This window comes from Alligator sinensis, unplaced genomic scaffold (genome assembly GCF_000455745.1).
Source record: "Alligator sinensis unplaced genomic scaffold, ASM45574v1 scaffold17_1, whole genome shotgun sequence".
In the NCBI taxonomy this organism is placed as follows: Eukaryota; Metazoa; Chordata; order Crocodylia; family Alligatoridae; genus Alligator; species Alligator sinensis.
This window is the reverse complement of record NW_005842491.1, coordinates 736,865-762,546: the sequence shown is the minus strand read 5'-3', so window position 1 is coordinate 762,546 and position 25,682 is coordinate 736,865. Positions and strand designations below refer to the sequence as shown.

The 25,682-nt window shown below is 45.0% G+C and overlaps 1 protein-coding gene across 1 annotated transcript in view; it reads right to left on the bottom strand.

Moving 5' to 3' along the window:
* Nucleotides 1–699: 699 nt before the first annotated feature.
* Nucleotides 700–25,682, bottom strand: part of PIK3R5 (phosphoinositide-3-kinase regulatory subunit 5) — a 58,810-nt gene continuing 33,827 nt past the window's right edge. The window contains 12 exon segments of the mRNA XM_014523465.2: nt 700–4,762; nt 6,103–6,215; nt 9,017–9,099; nt 14,451–14,544; nt 16,706–16,782; nt 18,619–18,712; nt 19,368–19,496; nt 20,086–20,211; nt 20,493–20,646; nt 21,482–22,232; nt 24,555–24,638; nt 25,279–25,432. Coding sequence (XP_014378951.1) covers nt 4,615–4,762; nt 6,103–6,215; nt 9,017–9,099; nt 14,451–14,544; nt 16,706–16,782; nt 18,619–18,712; nt 19,368–19,496; nt 20,086–20,211; nt 20,493–20,646; nt 21,482–22,232; nt 24,555–24,638; nt 25,279–25,432 — 2,007 coding nt within the window. The 3' untranslated portion in view covers nt 700–4,614.

Here is a 25,682-nt window from a genome sequence, read left to right as displayed (position 1 = left end):
CTTTAAAAAAAGTGGGGAGGAGGGGAAAATGCAGAGTGGGGGAAGTCTCCTAAACAAAATAAAACAAAACAAAATCCTGAAAACTGAAAAAACCCAGCTTTTCTTTGAAAGAGTTCAAAAGAAACTAAAACTTTTTTAAAAACTTAAAATTGGTGAAAATTTATTCATTCTGATTAGAATCGAGATGAATAGCTAATTCATAATAGGTAGTTTGCAAATGAAATAGCTTCTTTTTGTTCAAATTCTCCATAAAAACTGCATTTTTTTCAAGCTTGTGAAAATGTGCTACTCCCCCAGATTTCTCCAACCAGCTTGTTTTCTTGAATAGTCATGGGGTAGGAAAGCAACAAATAGACATAGATACACTTTAAATTATTAATATAAATTTAAAAGTTACAAAAATATTTTAGGGTATTTTTACAATACTGACTCAATCCTAAAAACAACTCTGGGCAGATGCATTGAGGTGAAGGTTGGAGATAGCCTCAAAACACAGCATTTGTCTAAAACTTACTGAAACATTCATAGTCTATCACTCAAGGAGAGTGAAGTATTTTTTTTTCCTATAAGCAGTAATTCATTCTCTCGCTCCAATGCTTTATTATGCAACTTGTAAGCACTTTATTCATGGTCAAAAGAGTGACAGATTTTACAACCCTAGAGAACAAATCCCATATTTATCTGCAGAACGGGGGCAGCCCACAGCGTGCTCTCACTTGACAATTTTTTGTTCTTTTTTTTTCCCTTAGTCCAATATAAAAGTAAGTTTAGACTGCTATTGAACTGGTTGCTCTTTGTTTATAGAAGAACATGTACAACCCACTGTAGATCTTCACCTTCTCTACTGCCTGGGGGGTCCTGAGGCCTTGATGAACTTTTCATTGCTGTCAATCAAAGGTATAATACTTAAGCTGAAACACAGTAGCACCATTGTTTTTAGGTTGATAAGCCATGAATTTAAACCTTGCATGGGACCTTTAGCTCCAGCTATTCCAGTTCCCCTTTCCCACTCAGGACCTGGCTAGTACAGACACCTCACTCACATTGTACGTGAAATAAATCAACATTTAATATTTTACAATTATCTTAGAAGTTCTTTGAACAATATTTTACAAATTAGCACAGCTACTTACACAAACTGACTGATGTTTCACATATGTACAGTTTAGCCTGAAAAGGTCTATCGTTAAAACAAATCTAAGACTGTAAAATGGAACAGGGTTATAAAGCCATTGTTTTCCTTCATCACAGGGAAATTCTATTATTTTCTGATATTTTTGAGGGGCCAGCTGAGGCTTCAACATTTGCACCATTAGTGGGGACATAGATGTATTTAATCACGGATGCTAAGATCACAAACAGCACTCTGACAGGTAAAGGTGTTGTTTAAAAGTGTTAAAACAAACAAACAAACAAAAAAACCCAGCTGTGACATTTCAGCTGTTCAACAGACAAAAAAAAGTCAAATTGTTTGCCAAAAAATTAAAAGTCAATAGGAAAATATTTTCCAAATGTGTGGAATAAAAGATCCATTAAAAAAATACTTTACTGAGTCATTTGATAGGCTGGTTAGAGTATAGTGCAATAAAACAACACAACTATTTTACAGGGGGAAACTGAAGGGACGTGCATCAAGCCCAATTTCTGTTTTGGGGCCTCAAATCTTTGTGTGGGTTAGTGACCTCACTCACGCACTCTGGCTATTTCTGTGAAAGTGGTTTTAAAATGACCTAGTTCCTTCAGAGAGGAGAAAGCTCTTGCCACTCAGGTTGCAAGTTGGTGGCAGCTTGGCATTTTCTTTGGACTGATCACTGAGAACAAAAATAGAGGGGTTTTATTATGTGCAAATAATAAATTAAGGGTGTAGATGCTCTTGGTTCCATAGATATAATATGGGGAGCTGGTTCCTTCTTAAAGGTTCAGTCATGCAATAGAAGCAAGTTTCCCTGCAACCAGGAATTCCCACTGGTGCAGGGCCACATGATGCCACAGACTTGAGACCCACTTCACTGCATGCAAGGTCTTCCTTTATAGTACCTAGCGATGGCATTAGTCAAGCAGTCGGAGAAGAAACACAGGCCTCAGCTCTGTGTAGGCACTTTTCAGAGCCCTCCAGGATGCAAATGAAAAACATCCAAGGTCTTCATGCACATAACAAGAGTGGAAATTTGGACTGGGGAAAAGGGGGATGCTTGAAGGCTAACAACAGAGTGATAACAAGGGCTTTTAGAAAAGGCACCAATTTTGGATCTATGCCTAGCAGAGACGGCTTGCTCCATGAAGGTCTTAATCTCTCCTCAAAAAAGCTCAGAAGCAGTAACTTGCTGTCAGGTCTCGCACCATAAGTGGGAGTTCTCACTCCCATTTTAACCTCCAGACCAGAAACTCTGTGTTCAAAAACAGCCAGTCCTCAAAGTGATGGACAGGGCGGTAGTTAGCCCACATGAATGACACGTGGGAAGCATCTGTGCTGTGTACAGTACCCACTGAGCAGCATCTCAGGAGCAAAGCTAAACCAGCTTGGGGCTCTGAGAATGAGGGCCTTGACTCCTTGCTGCCCAAGGCCTGCAGGACCTGGAATACTATAAACCTGCCTTCCTTCTAAGTACTGCAACAAATCACATTTATCAGCAGTATCCCTTCTAGCTGACTTGAGTGCAGCACAGCTGGAATAAAGGATCCATTAAAAACCTGGAAGGAGGTGCCTTCTGGTTGGAGCAAAGGATGCTGGGAATTGAGGGGGTTAAAATGCAAACAAAACAAAATGGGGAGGGGTATGTAAGAAGCGTATGATAACCTCTACTTCCTCCATTTATGCACATTAATGTCTGGGTACAGCTAGCTTGCTTTTGAGCTGTAGCTACAGAAAACCTCAGCAAGACCCCAGCAAAAATACAGTGGGTACAAAGCCCTCTTGGGAAGGATGAGAAGAAACTCAGGCACACAGGCCTGGGCTACACTTATCTTAGGCAACCAAGAGCAAAAGGGCTCCTGCCATCTCTATACAAGTTAACCCTCCTACTACTGGATGTCTCAAAATAATAAAATCAAAGGCAGATATAGATGCAACATGCACTCACTAAGAACATGTTCCCACTGAAACCAGTGGCAAAATAAATCCCATGTTCTCTGATATCAAAGGTCATTGATCTGACCTCCACATGGCCAAGCCAATCCCAGTAGCCATGGAGGAAGACCATCAATGCAACGATCCTCTTCTGGCTGGTAAAGGCCATTTTAGCAGGGGACACTTGACCAAGCCCATCTTAACGTTAGGAACCAACAAGCCAAGCAGTGACCATGCGAGGAAGCACAGACACGTGTGTGTGTGCAAATAGTTACTTGACTGAGAAGGTTAACAACCTCTTCCACCTCTTATTGTCTCTGTGGTCAGACAGCACCCATAGGTATTGCACCTTTCTGGCACTTTGCACCTATAGCCTTATAACTGGAAAAAAGGAAGTTGGGAGGCTTTCCTTGGACTGTTGGAGAAAGAAATGCAGAGTTCAGCATCTTATGTTTACTGTAGGTGTCACTAGTGTTTTTGATCCCAGGGCAGTCTGCAGCAAATCTGTCTCTGTTACATTTGAACTCATTCACACTCAGCACAGTGGCTTGCCCAGTATTTGGCTCCTGGTCCCATGAACTATCTTCTTGTGAGTGTAATTCTTTCAACAGCACTCAAAGCAAGTATCACATTTAACCTTTTCATGGTCTTTTAAAGGTGAGATTCAGTGCAGGTAAGAAGGATACAGGGCCATTTATCTAATAAGGGGAGCCTGTCTCCTCCAGAAACTGTGTTTTAGGAAAATGGTCACTTGGGTGACCTGGTTTTACAGTAATTATCATTTGGTGCATGAAATAACCCCAGTTATAACCTATTGCACTAGATCACTGGCATGACCACTAAGCCACAATCATCCTTCTAGTCCTAATCTAGTCATCTCTATGGACCAACCTATAGGACAAATAAGTCCCATCCACAAAAAAACCCCATGTTTCTGAACCCCAAAGAATTTGTAATTTTGAAGGTGAACTCAACTTTGCTCTGGGTGAAGCATCTTCAGAATATTATAAGGGTAGTCTGCAGCTCACCAGGCATTTAAGGCAACTTTACACACTGCGGTCAGTAAAAATCTCTTCATCCTTGTATGTCCCTCGTTATGTCCATCTATCATATTCTCCCCAGTATCTGCACTAGTTGCAAGGTTCTTTCAAATACAGTTCACCACCATTTCCTCATCACTGGTCAGAAAAGTGTGTCTACTCTTCTTACTGCACCCCTTCCAACCAGAGATCTGCAGCACCATTTAGAGATTTTCAGGAAATCACTTCTGTCCCAGAGCCTGGGAATCATGACAACAACCAGACCTTTGGAGGGCCCTTAGTCTTTCTCAGATGCATGTTAGATATCCAGACCAAGAACACCTTGTCCACTGTACTAATGCTTTAGGTTCCAGGATGTCATTGGTGGAAAGATCTAGGTCTCCAACCTGACGGAGGAGGATTCCTCTTGGAGACTGCTTTCACAGATATCATGATGCACTGGATGCAAGTCTAGATGGTCTGAAGCAAAATGAGATCTTGCATGTTAGCCTGGCCTTGCAGGATTTTCTATGGCAGTGCTCCACTAAAGGTGGCAATGGGCAAACACAGAAGAGAACAAAACTCAGAAGGGTCTTGAGAAAGGTGAAACGAAGAGGATCTCCTCGTTCCAGAGGGTTCATTGTCCCTGGGTTTGTAGCATGCCGAGACGTCACACCTGCAGGAAAAAACAGGAAATGGAAATCTTTGTGCTGTGTCCAGCTGTGACCCAAAGGCTGGGGGTACAAAAAGGGCACAGACAATGGTGATCAAATTATAGGGATCACAGACACCCTTAAAAGGCCACATTTTCAGAAGAGCTGAGCAATACCTCACTGAAGAGTCAAATCCCTCTTTGGTGTCCCCAAAAAGACCACCCTAAGTGGAGGTATTGGCAAAACAATTGTCCGTTCTGAATATGTAGGCCTTCAAAAAAAAAAAAAAAAAAAATCACAATTCTTTTGCATGTCCAGAAACAAGTGTGTAATGCTCCTTTTTCATTTAATGCATCAAACTTTCAAATTAACTTCCTCAGCTCTTACAGAAATAAAGGAATTAAAATCTGGCCTTGATCATATAGAAAAACAACACAAAAGAACTTTTTTAGGGCACCCAAAAAACTGGCATGCAGACAGGACCAGCAACCCTCATCTAGCCTGTAGGTCTGGAGGAGTTTGATACTCCTGATCCAGGTGGCATCATGACTCCCACATGGGCTTATGACCTGCAGCTCAGCTGTGCTGTGCAGTGCCACATACTCCTACTTAAGTCACCCCCTATCCCTCTAATGGATATTTTCTAGAGTTCTGGCCCCAGACATTCAAAACAGGGGCAAAGCCTAAGCAGCACTTTTTCATCTAGAATAGTGGTCCCTAAACTAGGGATTGTGACCCCCAGTGGGGCTCCAGTCCCACGGAGCTCCTTATTTGCCTAAGCCTGCCTTTTCTGCACTTGATCTGTTCTGTGTTAACCAGTCCCATACCCTCAGTGACCCCACGATGAGAGCTGAACTGGAGTAGCTTACCTTTGAATAAAACGGGTAAGTTGCACCAGTTTAGGTTTAGTTTGGCTAAGGAAGAACTGCCAGTACACAAATAGTTTTTGTGCCTGCAATGGCAGCAAGTACCAAAGCCCAGCTGCTCTGTGGTAATTGTTTGTGGCTTCATTCTTATCCCATGGAAAGTACAAGCTAAAATGGGGAAACAGCTCTGTTTCACTGAGGGATAAGTTGCCTCCATGCAACAATCCTTGTGGGATAAGAGCAGACATGGGGCCTAACCCCTTGCTAATTATGGACATGTGAACAGTGCTAAATGTGCTGTTCAAATATTCAAAATGTCCTGTACCATGATGTCACCTGACTATAAATGGGGCCAAGACCTGAAAAAAGATTGAACCATAGGTCAAGGGCTTCAGGGGGCTGGCTTTCTCAAAGCACGTGTGTGGCCTGAGACAGGTTTCATACATGCAGAATGGGCCTATTGTGGGCGGGCTGGTTACACCCTGCTAGTTTCCTACCTGGTTACGCTCTGCAGGATTTTCCGCTCATCCTGGTCCAGGCACACAGCAAAGGAACAGTTGATTCCTGTGATCTGGACCTTGTCCACTTTAATCTGGGACACACTGATTTGCTATGAGAGAGAAAAAGATAACATGGTATGTTGGCAATGCTTTGTGGCCAAACAAGCACAACTAGGTTTTATGGTTTGTGTAGCTGGGGACCTGGAAAAGCAGCTAGGACTCTTTTCAGTGTGTACTGTACCTTTCCATGTCAGAACTTGGCCTGAATTGAGGCAGTAAGTCAAAATGGAGGCTCTCATAGCGTAAGATACTCACCGTGTGCTTGTGTGCGCATGAGCCATTGCTGGCCATATTCACTACTCTAACGCATGGGTGTGACATTAATTTGGCCCTGCAAGCTGGTCCTGGACCATGGGGCTTCTCACAGGCCCAACACAGACTGTGGGACTTCTCGCAGGCCAGATGAACCACCTCTGGCAACGGGGTGACTAGTGGTGGCTTTAACCCATAAAGCTACTGGAGCCACTGCCTCAGTGAAGCTCCAGAATCCAGGGGATTAACACTACTCCTGCTTGCCCTCCCTCTTCCCCTGCTGCTAATTTTAGCCAAAGACGATCAAAACTCCTTGATGCAGTAGCTCCAGCAGGCATGGCAACAAGTCCTGCAGGCCACATCTTGCCCATGGAAGTGGGTCATCCAGCCCATGAGAAGCCCAGTGGGCTGAATGACCTAACTCCAGGGCCCAGATCCAGCCCACAGGCCACAAGTTTGACACTCCTGCTCCAAAGTAACAATCAGATAGACTACAAGTGCATGCTGCTGTAATCCACCATCCGGTCATCCCTTTCTAAGGATGCCAGTCTATTACAGTTTTCCTCTAAGGGACTTTTTTCTTCCATCGAGTTACAGAAGCTCATGCTCCCAGCTCTTGAAGCCTCCGGTCATCACAAGAAGATCGTCACCACAAAAGGTTCCAGTCTGGTATTTGAATTGCTGGGCCTTAATTACTAACAAAAGGGGATGTATTATTTTGCTGGGAAATCTGATTCAGTTGCTAGACCCACTGGGGCTTAGACCCTTTTATTTGAATTCTGTTACAATACTGGGGTCCAGTTTTTCTGTGATAAGCTCTATAGTTAAGCTGCATAGTCCATTATATAAGTGACCTGACTGTCAAATATCCTGAGCACTTAGGTTACTTCCATGAATGTCTATAAAAACTGCTGGACACTTAGCATTTCCAGGTGCTGATACTGCCTTGGATACACAAGGACGAATTTCTCCACATCCTGCTTTGGAAAAATATCTACATAAGGGTTTCCTTCTCCCCCTTGATCTATTAGTTTAAATTGGGCTGGTTATACCAAACACAGGACTTCCTAAGCCATGTGGGTAAGATACCACTAGACAGGCTTGCTTGACATAACAAATAGGCCTGTGCGAAGCAGCTAGTATTCGCTTCAGATTCGGCCAATTTGGGGGACAGTGATTCGATTCAGTGATTAGAATCGCTGTCTCGAATTGATTCGGCCGAATTCGATTCAGATATTTGGCTGCTGCCAAATCTCTGAATCACCCAGGCCCATCCCCTGCCCACTCTCCCAGCCCGGCAATGGCTACCCACACGCCCCAGTTCCCAGCACTTTGAAAAAAAAGCCCCAACTCACCAGGTGCTGCCAAGCAGGGGGAGGGGGGGGCGATCCCCGCTGCCCCCCACTGCTCCATGCTGTGTGGGGGGCTCTGTATGAGCCCCTCAACACCCCCCCATGGCTGCCCTTCCTGCCCCAGCTCCGGCCCTTTAAGGGAACCCCCCCCCAACCCCGGATTCACCGGTTCCTGCCTGGCAGGGAGTGATGATCCCTGTTTCCCACCCCCCCATGTTGGGGAGCTCTTCCACAAGCCCCCCAAAGCCCCAAGGCCACTGCAGAAGCTGGTGAGGTCAGGGTTTGTTTGTTTTTTTTCCTTAAAGGGCCAGAGGTGGGGCGGGCAGGGCAGCCATGGAGGGGGCTGGAGGAGCGGGGTGGGGGGTCAGGGGGCTCATCACAGAGTCCCCCATGCAGCATGGGGCAGTGGAGGGGCAGCAGGGATCAACCCCCACCCAGCAGTACCCAGTGAATGGGGGCTTTTTTTTAAAGCACCGGGAGTTGGGGTGGGCAGGGCAGCCATGGAGAAGGAGCGGGGAGGGCTGGGACAGCAGGCAGGGATTGGGGCCTGACAGAGGTGCCTCCATGGTTCTCTCCCCCACTCCTCCAGTCCCCCCTCCCCTGCCCCCTACTTACCAGCTCCAAGTCTGGGTCCAGCTCCCTGCTTCAGCAGGCTGGGGACTGCCCGAATCATCAAAGCTCTCCGAAACTTTTCCAAAGATTTGGAGAGCTTCAATTGATTCAGACCTTTTTATTGGTCCCCTGATTCGATTTGGATTTGGAGATTCAGCCACCAAATCGGACCGAATCTCCTCCGAATTGAATCAGCCCCCGAAGCTTTGCACAGCCCTAATAATACAGGTCATAGCTGAGTAAGAGCTTTGTAGCATCCTCACTTGCAGCAGTTGCAAGTCATTGGAATGTAGTGATCTATTAAAAGTTAGTACCTGGTGGGAGATAACCTTCACTCAAAAGGGAACAACTCTGCAACATCATGAGGGTACTTTACACATGCTAAACTGCTTGAACCTGTGTCTGCTTGAGTTTTAACTGCACTTAGCAAGTTGAACATGTGAGATCACCCTACCTCTGCTAGCAAACACAGAGCACAGTCTCCACCCCCATCTTGAAGTAAATGCACCAAAGCTCAAGAGTTGGGATCTGGCTGCTTCACGGCTCTAAAATCATCTTCTTCTCTCCCAAGCAAGCTACTGGCTAGCCTCTCACTGCCAAACTAGGGAGGACAAGAATGTAGCAATTTGATTTACCTGATTGAAGCTTTTCTTTGATTTGGAGTTTTGCCTCTTGACAACTTCTGTTATGGTTAGGTTGAGGCATTCCATTTTTGAGTCTAGAACACAAGAAATATTATTTGGGTTATTTTAAAGGTCCCTGATTCTAATTGAAATAGCCCTGATGCCTAATGTCCAGAACTGCCATGCTCCAGAGGAAGCAACCTCCGGCTTTGTCTCCTCAGGAGTTGCCAGCAGAGCACAGGGGCTTTGAAAGATCAGAGTAATGGTCAGAAAGAGAACTCGGGACCTTCTGTCAATTAAAAAAAACAAAGCAAAGGAACCTCAAAGCATCTTTAACAAACCTCTGTCATTTTATCAAGATCATCCTCATGAGAAGAGGACTCAGACCAGAATACTGCTGCACATCAGATGGGTAGAAAAACTAGATGGCACCAGAGAGATGGAGGACATTTCATCTTTCATAGCATCATTAAAAGGGGTAAGGGTAGAACTTACACATGCAACAATGGAGCATTAAAATACCACCAAACCCACAGGAGCAAGACACCATCACAGTGTTATTCAGTGGGATTCACTCTGCAGGACAGGAAATACTCTGCTGGATCAGTGACACTGTAGCATTGCAGAACCAAAGAAACGTGACTTCCTTACACAAAATTGTGCGGGCCGGGAGCGACCCGAGCCCTTTTCCGTGCTGCACGCGGGCTGTGGCCAGCAGCCCCGGCACGCCGGGTTGGAGAGGGAAGGCCGTCAAGCTGGAATTAGGCACAGACGCGTAGTGGTAGTTTAAAAGATTGTTTACTTATACCAAGATGGCAGTGGTGCAGGCTGGAAAACTTGATTAAGTTGCGGTTACAGACAGAAAAGAAACAAAACTCGAACCTGCAGGGCACGAGGGTACGTCGCAAAGGGTTCCGGCGACGGGAAGATGAAACCTGCAGGACTCGAACCCGGGTAGAAGAGCTCTGAGGCCGGTCGTAAGGGCTCACACGAAGTTTGCTAGGCTCCGTGGGTCCTTCTGCTACACAAAGTTTGCTAGGCTCCATGGGTCCAGATCTCTTGCACGTGGGAAGGGATACGTCTGGATTGCGCTCGGCAACGGGGAGAGGCTAGACGCTGATCAGACCTCTGTTGCCTGCTTGAAATGCACTGGGTCCGTAAGGATCCGCAGCGCTTAGAGATCTTCACACAGCGTGAAGTCTCCTCCTCCCTTGTTCATGGAGTCCTCCAACTTGGGCGGAAACCACTCAAGCCTTTTATACGGCTAGCAAGCCAATCGCTAGCCGCCACGTGTGAATAATTTAGAACTGGCCAATAATGGGACTCGAATTAGCATACAAATGGCGGGAACTCTTTGCAACGAGCATTTCTGTGCTGCAACAAAGAAATGCACCCTGCAAAGAAAGCTTCAAATTGGCGGGAAACTCGTCCCTTGCACCGGGGTTCTCTTTTGCAGCAGAAAACTCCACCGTGCAAAGAAGCTGTAATTTAGCGGGGACAATTTAGCAGTGCCGAAGCACACAAAAACAAAAATCACACCCTTTGGGTTGTGACAAAAATAACCAGCTAGATGGATGAAACAAATGCAGTGGATATGGTACATTTGGAGTTCAGTTAGGCTTTTGGCAAGTCCCACATGACCTTCTCATACAGGAATTGGAGAAATGTGGGCTAGACAAAACTACAAGGGGAATAGACAACTGGCTCAATAGTTGCAAGCAAATGGATCCATGTCAGGATGGCAGGAGCATTTGAGTGGTGTCCCTCAGGGGTCAGCCCTGGGTCTGTGTTTATTAATTATTTAGATCCTGGAATAGAGAGCTTTTTGAGCAAATTTACAGATGACACAAAACTGGGAAGAACTGCAAGTGCACTGGAAGGCAGCAGCACAATTCAGAAGGATCTTGACAGATTGGAAAGCTGGGCTAAAGCCAACAGGATGGAGTTCAATGCTGACAGGTGCAAGGTGCTAACACCTTGGGAAGAATAATCAAAAACACAAGTACAAGATGTGTAACAACTGGTAGCTCTATGGAGAAGGATCTAGGACTTGTGGTGGATCACAAACTCTACACAAGTCAGCAGTGTGATGCAGCTGCACAAAAGGTGAATGAAGTTTTGGGGTGCAGAAGTAGGAGCATTAGGTGCAAGACATGGGAGGTGATAGTGCCTCTTTACTAAGCACAGGTTAGAACTCATCTAGAGTGCTGTGTGCTCCATGTTTTAAACAGGACATGGAGAAGTTAGGTTAGACTGCCTAGGGAAGTTGTGGCATCTCTATCATTGGAAGTTTTGACAACGTTGGGTAAGCATTTGTCAGGGATAATCTAGGAGCAGTTATGCCTTGGGAGCTCTGTAAAGAGCAACAGATAGATTGTCAGATCATAAAAAGAGCTCTGCCTCCTAAAGCAGGGGGATATTGGGGAGGACCATTGCCAGGAGCAGTAGAATATAGCATATGTCCACAACTGGCTTAGTTATGAAAGGAAGTTAAAGCAGCTGGGATAAATTTATGGAAAAGATAAAGAAAGAGGAGATTTACTGTCTATGTAGGTGTGATGTCTAAAACTACACTTGCTGTCCCTGTGCTGCAGAGCAGTGGAGGGTAGTAGGTTTGGTTTTTCCGACACTTGCACTTTGCTGGTTGCCACATGGGGCAAGGAAGGAATTTTTTCCTTTCCTGTTGCTACATGTGTCTGGGGGGGGGTTTCTACCTGCCTCAAAAGGTATTGGGTGTTGGCTGCAGCCAAGACTAGGGATTTTAACTGGGGTGTACTAATGCTCCTGCTGGGGCCCAGAGGCTTCTGGTTAAAGGGTCTTCCTCCTCTGCTTAGGGTCAGCCCAATCGTCACATAGGATCAGGAAGCAATTTTACTCCATTATCAGACTGGTACACACTATTGTGAGGACTGCCTTCCTCTGTAGTGGGGGACATGACCCTCTTCTTTGGACCTCTCAATTACATTTTAACAGCCTTTACAGCAACAAGACACTGACTGCCATTGTTCCCCTGCTTCACCTGTGGCAGGTTAGGGTAATTTTGGTGTCTTTGCACAATATGCCTCGTAGTTGTATGACAGGGCTCACTGGGTAGTTTTAGGAATAGGTTAGGCAAGGATTAGTATGGGATAATTTTAATAGAAATAATCCTGGCTGAAGCAGGGGGTTGGACTAGATGACCTCTGGAGGTCCCCTCTAGCCCTGTTTTTCTATGATTATATAACTTTAATTTAATTACATCTTTTGGGATAAAGAACATCTTCCTAAAGACTGCTATGCTGCCAAATTAAAACAGCTTCCAACTACACATCCTGATGTAAATCAAACCGATATTCCGTCAGCCTTTTCTGCAAGCAATCAGACATGCAGTGCACACACAGATTTTAGATGCAGAGGAAAAAACAGGAAATTCAGGAAATATCTAACACATACTGAGCATCCCCAAGTTACTTACTTTCAGAGTAAAAGTACTGAACTATTTTATGCCTAAATACTGAAGGTACAAAAGCAACTCTTGCATCATATCTTGGAACAAGCTCTAGCTCCATAGGCTGAGCCCTTATGTCTTCAATAGCAGCCTTCCACCACTACATATAGGATATGGTTCCATTGGTAACGGGTGTCTGGAATAACAGTGACATCCTGTGGCCAAACTGGTTTATATGGAACGCATGTTCCTCCACTTAAAAATGGTAATCCCAGTATGTTGGAAAGGTATATCAAAGGTATGTTAGGAAAAAAAAATCTTCCTAGGTGTTACATTACCTATAGAAAGATGCCTGGAATTAACCCAAATTGTAAGGCAGAACAGCAAGCTGAGCTCCAGAATTAGAATAGAAATGGGTAATAATGTAATTTTTACAAATAGCATATTGCTAGTGGTTAGAAAAATATAATGGCAATACTAGCTTTGTGGGAAGGGGGGGGCAGGGAAGAGGGGGGTGAGGAGGGGGAGGGAGTTGACTTTCTAAATTGATGGGAGAGAACCAGTATAGAGGCTTAGGTGTAGAGGCTCCAGTTCACTGGATATTGATTCACCTGGTTCCCTGGTCCCAATTCCTAGTTTTATAGCCAAGAACACTTCACAGAGCATTTCAGTAAAATGGAATAGATTTGCTTGAGAATTTCTCATTATATTTGTAACTTGATGTGTATGTACAACAGTGGTTTTGCTCTTAAGTGAAGAGAATACCCATGGCTTCTAATTAAGAAGCCTACAATCTTGGAACAGCATCTACATTTAAAAATGGGGGATCTGGGCACACTGTACTAAAAAAAGGATCTAAAGAAAGAAAGATTTAAGAAATAAAAAACAATGTACACCCGGCTGTTTTAGAGAAGGAGGAAGGAAACTCAACCACTAGCTTACTGGAGAGGTCTAGCTCCATTTGACAGTAGGATGGACAAAGCGCACAGTCCAGTAAAGCCAGAGACCTTTCACTCTAGAGAACAGTGATGAGCTACTGCATAGAGGAAGCAAACATCCATACCAAGAACATGCTCTTCTTGGAAAGCAGCAGGTTGCACCATACCCAGATGGGCATTCAGATGTGGCCTGGGACATCCAAAACTACATAGGGCAAAGGATATCCCCATTCCTGTAGCAAAGGGGGAATACAGGCTGCCCCAGGATGGCCTGAAGCACAGAAACAACGCGACTGTGCAATCAGGGACCCTATTGCCCTGGACTAACTTGGCTGCTGGCATGATACCCTATTTTCATGTCTGACAAAAAGAATGAACTTGCACAGGGAATGATTACTAGATTTCCTTCTTTGCACCACCTGTAAGCTTTGGGCTTCACTCCTGGGGTAACATATAAATATAATTATAGTTTGCTCAGAAAAAGCCAATGCAAAATTACCCCAGGGCAGATGTGAAAGGCGCAGTACAGAGTACAGGATTCAGTCCTGTAACCAACAGGCCAAAAATCTGCTCTGGAGCAAACTGATGGCCCAGCTCCTCTGCTGTTTATCTCAGGCATGCAGTACTTTTATTTTACAGATATGCCAGACAGAATTGTTTTTAATTTGGGGCTCCCAAACTGGTTAATAGGATGTGAAGCCTTTCATGTTCATATCAACCATTGTATCCCAGGTCAGAGACTAAAGGATGCCATGTGCTCATGACTGTTATTCTGCTTAAAAGAAATGAGTGGCTGGTTTCCATCTAGTGGGCAGACACAACAGCCATGAAAGGCACCTTTGTTGGAAGTCTCAAGATAACAGGATGTCAAATACCTTTCTTCCTTGGAAGTGGCCCTCTGAAAAATGTGAAGATGACCTGAATCAGAAAGCTGTGGCTTGTTTTGCCCCAAGGTACAAAGGACAACTCCAGTTTGCCACCTTCTGTTACATGTGCACTCTTTGCGATGCTGATATTTCACCATTATCCCCTCCACTGCCCTCCATATCCCCTGTAAGGTTTTGTGGTCACCAACACTCACCTAGTTCTTCATATTTCTTACAGGCTTTTCTGAGGTTGACAGACGTGCAGACCTTTTCAACATTGTTCCAACGGTTTCTTCCACTGCTTGCTGTCTGTGGGGACCAACCAAAAGCCAATGGGTCACATTATGCTATGATATTGCTTCACTCCACCCCTGACTTTCTGGATGGTTTATTTTAGAACTGGATTTCATTTGAGCTGGCTGGACCAGAACTTTTGGCAGCCGTTAAAATATACCTGCTTTGTATACTAAAAAGCGAAATGCCTCAGCTCTCCATGAGGTCAATGTTTGATAGCTGTACAGTGTGATGAATAAACAATAGCTGGATTGTTGTATATTCATTGTGTCATGCAATTCTTTTCAGAAAGGGCCCAATGGACAGAATTAATTCACATCCCTTTCTCTTGCCTGTGTGAGTTTTTGCAGGTATTCAGAGAAAAAGGAATTCCTTCTATTAGACAATAGGCACTATGAGAAGAACAACATCTGGGGACTTAGTTATGTCACAGATTCTTCAGGCTGCAGGACAATGTCAGGATGAAGTTGAAAATCTTGTCTACACTACAAAATATGACAATATTATAAGCTGGTCTCCAGATATGGCACTTAGTCAGATATTCTAAATCATGTAGTGACCTACATTTCATCCTTCAGAGGTAGGTAAAAAATATTAGGGGTGCATCTTTAAAAAGTTTCTTGGCCGATACCAATGGCTGATTATTAACCAGCCATATCAGCTGATACCTATGCAATAGCCGATTGACAGGGATGCAGCCCAGCAGCTTGGAGAGCAGCGTCTGACTGGTAAGTCTGGGGGGGGGTGGGGAGGGAACAAGGCTTCTGGATGCAGGATTCAGGGGGTGCTCACACACATGCATGTGGCCAGGAATACAGCTGGGCAGCATAAGAGCAGCTCCCTTCAGGTAAGTCTATGCAGAGGAGGAAGAAAGGGGGACAGATTGAAGCCCCCACAGTGAGGGAGGGACTGGGGCAGGTGCTGTCCTGCCACACTTGTGAATATGACCCTGGGAGTGGGACAGAGTTGCAGGTGGCTCATGTAGCCATGCAGGTGGGGAAGGGGGGCAGCTCTTCGCTGTTGTGCACACCCCCGAGGGAGGCATGCGGGGCATGTGTTCCCTTGGAGGGGGGGGCGGGCAGCCCGCTGCAGGCTTCATGCCAGGGGCTGCGCCGGCCTCATCCCGGCCAGGGGGGCTGGGCTGGGGCTGGCACTGAGAGGGGTGGCTATGGGCAATTTTCAGGTGGCTATAGCCCACCCTGTAGCCCCCACATCCCAGCACCATCGCCACCCACTCCACTCCCACCTGGCCCAAGTGCAGGCCCAGTCTAGCCCCCCATTAGAAAGAGGCCAGCGCAGCCCCCGGTCCCAAGCCTGCAGTGGGCAGTCCACCTTCACCCCACACACAAATCTGGGGAGGTGGGGGGCACATGCCCCCCATGCCTCCCCCGGGGGTGTGTGCAGTGGTGGGGAACCACCCACCCTCCCAACATCCCCCCTGTGCCCCCTGGATGAGCACCCTGGGGGTACACGCAGCAGCAGGGAGCCACCCACCCTACACCCCCCTCCACCCGCTGGATGAGTCACCTGCAGCTCATCCCACTCCTGGGGTTGCATTCACCACCCTGGCTGAGCAGCGCCTGCCCTTGCCCCACTCCCTCCCTCGCCATGGGGGCCTTGATCTGCTCCCCCATGCCCCTTCCCCTCCAAGCTGCCTGGCTGCATTCCTGGCCATGTGCATGCTACAGCTGCATGCATGCGGCATTTATCGGTGACATTATTGGCTACACTGGCCAAAAAAGCCGATTGCTGATAGTGTTAATTTTCCTTTTATTGGTGCTGATCCTACGTGACACGATATGACATGATATATCAGTGCATCTCTAAAAATATCCACGATGCACTTGACTATCGAATGTGGCATGTAGGAGGCATAGCCCTTCTGTCCCCAGGCAGAAGGCAGGGCAGAGTTGACCTTGTAGATAGCATATGAGGTACAGCTCTTTCTTCCCTTCTGACCCCAGAGAAAGAAGAGCAGCTTAGCCCTCTCCCTGGTCATCATTTTATATTAAACATGCTTCCCTAATACAGTAGCTTTCTGACTTGTATTTATTTTTTCTCCGTTGAGGGAGATTTCCTCTCGGATTCTTTTAAAATCTTTAATCCAGCATAAGGTCCATAAAATATTGAAGTTGCTCTTCCAGCATTTGTCCCCATGTCAGTACCAACCAGTTACCTTGCTATAGGCAATTCGTAGTGTTAATGGGATTGCTTCTCTGTCCCCGTCTATGCCCAGCCTTTTGCTGCCTGGACCTGTGCAATACAAAACAGGAGTTGAAACCACACAACAGCCTTTTTTCTCCTCATCATTCAATACATTTCCAGACCCCCTTAGCAAAAACCACTTCGTTGCTGATGGGTCCAATTCTCCTCTGTCTCTCGAATCACAAGGCAAAAAACAGCAGAAGAGTGGACCAGGAACACCTTAATTTTCAACCTCGTGGGACAAATGGACATAGGAGTCACCCCTAGCAGCATATATGGTGGTTGGGTGGTAGACACTCCTGGTTATTAAAAACAAATATAAAACCACAATATACTACAGCCTTCCTTTGGGCCTTGAATCATGTTTTTCTAGGGGCTCTCCCATTCCACCCTACACCTAACATCCATTCCCAATTCCAAGAATTATTATTTTGCCAATTGTTCAGAACACTTGAGACAGTTTAGGAATGGCCATCCCTTCCATTGTCTGATATTTGTTACTGCATCAGAAAGGAAGTCTTCCAATCATTTTACTAGAATATGACTGAAGACAAAAGAGAAAAATAAAATGTAGTTTAATAGCTGCCTCAGATGTAAATAAGCTAACTTGGGATATTTAATATGAAACATGGCAAGTGGGTGCTGACATCTCCACAGGATTAACAATTAAAATATATTTATGGGCACTCTTAGGTAAATGTGCCTTGGAAAAAATACAAAAGGGCAAAAGCGTGGTTTTCTAAATGGACCTCCTTTTCTGCAGGTTCAAATTTGTACTCAAATCAAGCTGGGCCTGAAATATTGTACTTGAAGTCCATTAGTACATTGCCCTGGAAAATGCATTGCAGGTATAAAAGGACGAGTGTGAGAACTGCATTAGTCGAACTGGAGGCCCAGTTAAAATCAGGCTCTTAATGTTTCAAACCAAAGAAGGCTGTTTGGTTCACTATTTATAGGAACCGTAAATTGATCAAGTCCCTAGTTGTGGGGAGGCAATAGACTCCCTGCAAGTAGGACACTGCAGTTTGCTTAGCAGAGACAGGAAGAGGAAGTTAGAACAGAAAAGCAATCTGTCCAGGGAAAAACGACACTAAACTAAACTAACTCCTATGTTTTAGCAGTATATTATTCAGCCAGTAGGTGTCTCTACTGGTGGCATGACATTTCAGACAACCATGGAAAACAAAACTGGCGCTCAAGCAGTATGAATGCTGGCATGCCTGTAGTTGTAGCTGTTTTCTGTACTAAAAATATTTAATTTTTAAATAGATGCGACTCCCATATATCAGGGTAGATTACGTGCCTTCATGTGAAATTCATCAATTCTCTGCTTTGCCTATATAAACTGTAAGCACAGAATTTTAGAAGTCAAGTCCAAGGCATAACACACAAAATAGAAAGAGTAAAGCAGTAAGCAAACAGAGCCAAAAAACCCAAAATAAATACCACCTTCTGAAACAGCTATACTGTATCAGGGTCTGATGACAGGGAAGAACCTATTTGTAGTTATCTTAAATTAACTTCAGACCAGGATGAACATAATGAAAATGCTCCCTGAGATATGGAAGCTGGCAAGACATCACTGAAGGAAAATATAAACTTTATAACTTTATGACTTTAATTTCTAGGTTTAAAAAAAAATAAAAACAAAAGAAACATCTCTAGATCCCAGCTCACAGCAGTCTCTCTCACCGCAGTCTTCTCCCAGCCCCACTTCCAACCCAAGCCAGGCATTGGTCTCATTTTCTTCTGAATTCCTCCATCCTTTGTAAGCAGCAACTCATTAAGCATCTAGCTTTTGGTCCATCTGCACCTCCATTTCTAAAGCTGACTGTATTACTACTGTATCCATGATGTGTGACACAAAGGGGAGCAAATACATACCTGAAGCTTTGATGGCCCGAGTGGCAGCTGAATGGCCCAGCTCTAAGGAATGGATGAAGACCTCTGTTATCTTCTGCCCCCCCATCAAGGTTAGCTGTCAGGTGAAGGAGACAGGAGATATGCTAGGTGAGCTAACATCAAAACAACATTTCACAATTTTCTGAATTGTTAGTCTAAAAAAACTTCTAAAAATAAATCCTAAAAAAAATGGTCATTTTCAGAATACAACATTTCAATTTTTCATTTCAAATGATTTTTTAAAATGTCCTTTATTAAAATTGCAAGCATTAAACTGTTCAAAATAGTTGAATACAAAAGTAAAAAATTGATTCAAGGACCATACAGTGTTATCTGCTCTGTATGCCCGAGTCCCAAAGTGTTAGAAACTACTCATGGTACAAGAGTAGCAGTCCAGTATTAATGTAGAGGCCTCCTATGCCATTTCAGTTACCAGACCAGGTACATCAGCTCACAACCTGTAGCCCATGTCAGTGCAGCACCTGCACCTAGGAGGCTCTGCTACGTTGAGAAAGCTGGTACAGGCAGACAGCTAATGGAAGCACAGTTTCACCACCCATGCTGGCCAAGTCTGACAAGCAACTGGCCAAACCATTGAGCATGATGGTGGTAGCAGTAATGGGAGATGTTCTGCTCTGTCAGGGGGAAAACTGGACTCCTAGCTGGTCTATTCAGAGACTACCAGTCCCACGATCAGATAAGATAAGAGGGAAAGCTCCAGTCCTGCCTACCTCTGTCTGATAGAGCTGCAGCAGCACTGGGCGCGTAGCGAACCGACAGTAGTAAAGAATCATGTCAGCCAGGATAGGCAGCTGCTCCCTGGAGTCCTTTTGTGGCTCCATTTCAGGCTTGGCAGATTGCTAGTGTAAGCACAAGGAGAGAAATTAAAAACACAATCAGCTTGTCCTATGTCCTGCTTGCCCGGGGCTGAAAAGTACTGGGGGAAGAGACTAAAAACCTCCATTTATCCCTCAAACAGGCACATCAGAGAAGAGGTTCTCCCATAAGTGCCCTTCAGCCCTATCCTACTGGGACCAGCTGCTGAAATGAGAGAGGAGTGTAACCCTCTCTATTGACAATAGGGACAAGGAGGACCATGATGGCACAGTAACAGAAAGACTGACTTTCACATTTGAGTATCTCCCTTTATTTCCTTACACACAGTTTTGTTCCCTAATGCACAACAGAGGCGACAGGGATGCTGCCTTCTTGCTCACCATTCTGTGAACACACTAGAGGAGGGGCAGGGAAATTAGGGGTCTGGCCTAGAAGCCGGACATCATCTGTAAATACAATGAGCCTAGTGGATTGGGACTGTCAGGGTCACTGCCAACTGATGCAACAGGGTGGACGCTCCAAAGGAATAGGGAACCTCTCACCTCATAATAACTCTGGAAAGGGAGGGGAAGGGAAAGACCCTATGCCAAGCTCATTTTTTCCTGGACATACCTGGCCCAAGACATCCGTGGGCAGGTTCATCAGTCCAAGAACATTGCGCTCGTACCATGGGTCCAACATCCCAATGTAGTTGGAGATATCAGTGGTGCTGCTTTCCATCCCAGCCAAGAAGGGCTCCTGCAACCAGATGGACAATCACTTGTGGTTTATTTCTGTTTTAAATTTTTGCAAATTAATTTTTAGTGGGTGACAAGTGCCAAATTAAGGCCCAGGAGGTACCAGGCTGAGTACAGAACCTGTGGCAGCATTTCCTTTACAGTGTGCTCCAGCCTTAGAGGTTCTCTCCCCAGTCCTGTTTAGTGTATGGCTTCTCTGCTGAGCCAGCTGTTATGTTCCAAGCCTGGGTATTTTGTGAGGCAGAGAACCATTTGCATTAGGATAGCAGGCAAAACACGTACCACCATTTGTGCTGAGGCTCTGAGATGAGGTTCTCCTGGAGAAGGAGGATGTGTCAGTGGTGCAGATGAGGTAAAACTGCTCCTTTTCACAGGGATGTAGAAAAACTGCAGCTTGAAGTACCTTGTCAGTAATGGACAATTGCTTTCTTGCAATCTAGAAGAAGGGAGGAAAGAGGCTGGGTGAGTGAGGCAAAACACTCTGGCAAGCCAGTGAGATCAATGGTAATGCACTAAGATTTGCTATCAGCCAGGTATGTGAGCATGCACACACACATGTACATGTGCAAACCCCCACATCACACCCCTCCTACACTCACCTGCAGGGCAAAGGAAATCATTTAACTCTCCATCATTTGACTTCGATGGTAAGCTCTTTGGCACAGGGAATATTATTTTGTTATCTTTGAAGGATATGTAACCCAGTGGGGGCCTCATAATATCAAGATATGATTTAATGCCATTGCCAAACAGCAATGACACTGCAGCTTCATAGAAAAATGGGGCTGGAAGGGAGCTCAAGAGATCATCTATCCCAATCCCCAGCTCCAGGTAGGATCTTCTCTGTCTAAATCATCCCAGACAAATGTTTGTTTAACCTTAAAAACTCCAGTGAGAAGGACTCCACAACCTCTCTAGGTAAAGATTTGAACCCCTGGTTCTTTTATAAAGGCAAAGGTCTACATGCACTAGAATTGTATGCACACTGGGGGGAAAGGAGGGAGAGACTATGGTAAAGTGTACCTTCCCACACCTTAATCCTAAAAGATAACTGCAGAAATCCTATTCTCCATCATTACCTTCCAGTACAATCAGCCTCATAAAATGGTGGCAGAGGATGGGGGTCAGATCCTTTGGGGAATTAAGCAAGATGCTCAGAGTGAGACCACCTGAAATTACAGCCTTTGGGCTCCAGGGGCTGGATTGTGGGGTCAGGGCAGTGTACATACATTGTAACGAGAGCCACATTCCCATGGTGTTGTCCTGCTTACCTGAGGTTGCTGTAGGCCCTGGCCACTTTTCCTGAGATACGGTCTGACCCAAAGACCACAACACGCAAAGTAGACACCTTGGTATCCTCATCATAACTGAGAAAAGGCCTGCGCTGGATGCACACTTTCTGGGTCGTGTGCTGCTGTGGCAAGCGTAGTCTCAGCACGTGCTGGGGCAGGGAGTGGGCCCTCCGGGAGCGCGCTGGGATGCGGTGCTTGGCCTCTGGATTGCCCAGGCTCTCAGCCCGGCGTAGAGGCAGCGTGAGCGACCCTATGTCTGGATAGTCTTTCAGGTCTTTCCTCAAGACCAGGTGGCTTCTGCTCTTGAAGAGCTTGTAGATTTTATTGGTCAGACTTTGCCTCTGTTTGTGAAGTGTCTTCTCCCTCAGCTCTGGCCTCCCCAAAACCTCAAGAGAGCTCTCATCGCTGTCTTCTGCATAGCCACTGTCCATGCAGTCCTTGAGGCTCGAGACAAAGGACTTGAATGTCTTCTTGGAGACCAGAGACAGCTCTGACAGAGAGTCCTTGGAAGTGGTGAAAAGGGATATCCTCGAATGCTTAGACATGTCCTCTGATAGAGCAGAGTACACAGACTCCTTGGAAACTGCTGAAATGGGAGAAAGTAGCGAGTCCCTTTCGGGAAAACAACCATCAATTTCCACCTCTTCCTCCTCCTCTTCCTCCTCTTCATTTTCGAAGACGACTGGCTTAGCAATGTCACATTCTTTGACAAGTACCTCATTGAGGATATCTGGAAGGCAATGCAGGAAGAATCAGAGCCAGGGCAGAACCCTAAACACCGCAGCACAGAACCGTACCAAAACCAAGAGACACACAGTGAATCAGGCCTCCTCCCACCCATCTGTCCTGAAACCCATTCGCAATGACTCTCTACTACTGTACCTAATCTCCAAAAATTTGCTAGATTCAAATAAGTGAAGTGATGGAACTGCTATCCCTTTTCTTAGGAAGCCATTCTACAGCATAGTATCAAATGCAGCAGTCATCTTATTAGAAACTGTGAACCTTTTCTGGTCAAAATTAGTTTTTCCATAAATATCATAGTTATGCTGAAATGAAGCATGTTCAAGAAAACTGCTCAATATAAATGAAAAACTGAAAAGAGAAACAAATATTTTGTTCCAAACTAAAGATTTTGTTCCAAGTACGCTATTGAAAACTCAAAGAACGTTTTTGTTTAACATATTTTTCTAATTGGACTTTGCTATTGGATTTTTCCCTCTCTTGTGCCTCCCACAATGCACTGAAAATCCATTTAATCGAAAAGAAAATTGTAATAGCCAGTCAGGGAAGAAGCGATAATGCCACCTAATGATAACTGGCTGCCTGACAAAACTGTGCTTAATGAAGAGAATGAAAAGAGTTTGCTTTCCAGAGAAAAAGAATCTATGTAGTTTGTTGGAGCCTTCAGGCCACAAAAGCAGTAAATCTGCATAGAAATAAAAAGGTTTTCTAGGAGTAGGGAACCTCAAGCAACTGTATGTATAGAAGGGATGCAGAAAAATGCTGGTGTATGGGGGAAAAGAACCAGCTTAGGCTTCTCCCAAGCCTATCATTGGCATAAAGGTAAAATTCTATTATTTTACTCTCCCAGTTAAGAATTAAAGGGCCCCTCTACACATGCCAGTGAAGGTGTGATGAGATCTAATGTGCAATTCACATTATTGTGCCTCCTGTCATACCACACATGCATGGCAGGAGGTGCGATTGTGGGATTGTGCACTAGATCCCATTGCACCTTATCTCTGGTGCTGGACCACAATCTTGGGCTCCCCCTGCACTGGCTCTTGCAGCTGTGACCCCGCAGTTGGTACAGCTCGGCAGGTTTCGCAGTGGGGGCAGCACTGGGAATGGTGGCCCCACTGCAAGCACTGTGAGCTGTGGGGCTCGCACTGGCAGCAGCAGGGAGAACGCTGCCCGTGGTGTGAGCCTCCTGAAGTGTGGGCTCCGCAGCTGTGGCAGCATGGGGAACACCACTGCCACTGCGAGCCCTGCAGCCCTCAGTTGATGGGGCTCCCAGTCACAGGGCCTGGCTGTACCTTCAATTAATGGAGTGATTAGAACAAGCTAACAAGTTGTTACACATTTTTTGTGGAATAACTTTGTAGCGTATTGCTTGTTTTAGCGTGCCATTAATTGGTTAAACATGTAGCTGGGTCACAACTTAAGGCGTGATTACCTGGTTAATCATGCCTTAAGTGTAATGTGTAGGAGGGGGCCAAATTCTCACCTACAGGTAGATCAGTTAATATTAAATAATGCAACCTTGGAAAATATTATTTGTATTTCAGTGGGGCCCAGGAACTCCAGCCCTGAACCAAAACCCTCCTGCGCTGTACAATCACAGAAAAAAAGTCCATACCCCGAAGAGACTACTACCTGAGTACCGGGCGGTTTCCAGTAACATAGGTTTTCACAAAAAAGGTGGGTGCACCCTACTGACATTCCAGAAATGCAGGTCTGTACAAAACAGACCTGTGCATACTAATACATGTGCTCAACTGTAAGCACGCAAGTTATACCAGATTTCGACATGCTTGAAGTTTAAGTGTGTTTTCATTGAAACCTGGATCATTCATATCTGCATGTTTCACAACCCACCTGATTGGCAGCAGGTGGCCAAATTAAGGATGAGTTACTCAGCTCTTTATTTTCACTTCTACTTGAAAGGGCACCTCTTCTCCACTCAGGTGGAGCTCATCAGCAGTCCTGTGCAACTGACTGGAAAAGAAGCACCCTTTGAAATAAAAGCCACAGGAAACAGCTGGAGCACCTCAGTGGTTCAATACAACTGCTTGCTGAAGCTATGTACATCTCTGGATACTTCACAAACACTTATATTTGCATGGGGATTAAGAACCTAACATTGGGAAGATGCTGGGTCCTACTGTACTTGTCAATGAGATTGGGGCTTGAGCGTCTATTGAATCTGAGATGCTCTGAAGCTACTGAAAATGGCTCATAATGTACCTTAGCATAAGTGAACCCAAGGGTTATGGTATTTCTTCCTGAATACAATTGACAATTAGCTGTGCCTTATTTTTAATCTTACCAAAATTATCCTTATCCCAGCTGTAAGCATAACATCGAGCAACAGGGATTGGAATTGTGTGGGGTTTATATGACTGGGCTGCCGCTGTGGAAAAAGAAAGCAAGAGAAAAGTTAGCGCAAACTCAGATGGTAATCTCCCAGACCCATAAACAACGTGTGTTGCATGCACTCCTGATACTACAATGAGCTGCTGCTCACAGGAGATTGCACAGGCTCTTGCAATATAGCTATACTTCTCTTTTCTATTGCTGTGGGCATTAGTGAGAAAATTACGGGCAATGACATTTAAAATTATTATTAACAAAAATTAAAGTTTACACATCACCAAGATGGCAACATAGTTCACTCAGAGCTATAGTTTCAAACTTTTTGCAGGTTCAAGCAATGCTATTGTTGCAGTAATTTTATAATTTGAATGGTTTCTTAACCAAAAAAGCTGCAGACTGAATTATTTTCAAATGAAAGCTGAGATTCTGGGGAAGAAAAAGAAGTCAGCAAGAAAAAAAACCCCAATAACTGATTCATCATGAGGTTGGGATGTGAACCTGAAGGTGTTTGCATTTTCCTTCTACTTTTGAAATTTAATGCAATACAGGATTTCACACTTAGAGCATTTGCTCCTAACACACTCAAAATAGAGATGTTAACTTATATGTACAATCTGAATTAAAGACTGAGAAGTGGAACACCCAAGACACCAGCCCAAATTAATTTGCACTTATACCTGTGATTTTAGGAAAGCCTGCTCTTGTCCCAATGTCCTGTAGCGTGGACTTCAGTTGTTCTCTGGCTGTGGCAGGGTCGCTAGTAACAGCTGCCAGCTCCTGGGCTTCTGTGATGCTAGAATAGATCTCTAAGAGCACTTCTAAGGTCTTTGACTAAAGAAAAAAGAGAAGAGAGAGACTGAGGCAACCGGCTATGCATCTCTCTCCCAAAAACTAATGCAATTATTTTAGGAAGACTTCTAGCCAGAGACGAGTGAATTGCCATAGTGCCGCCTCTCCAAATTAAACAAGACAGTCAAGTTAAAAAAAAAAGTTAACTAAAATGAAAATTTTCATTCCATTTAAAATGTTGAGTTTTACTTTGCTTTCCTAAACTTCTTTCAGTTTATGGGAGGAGGGAGGG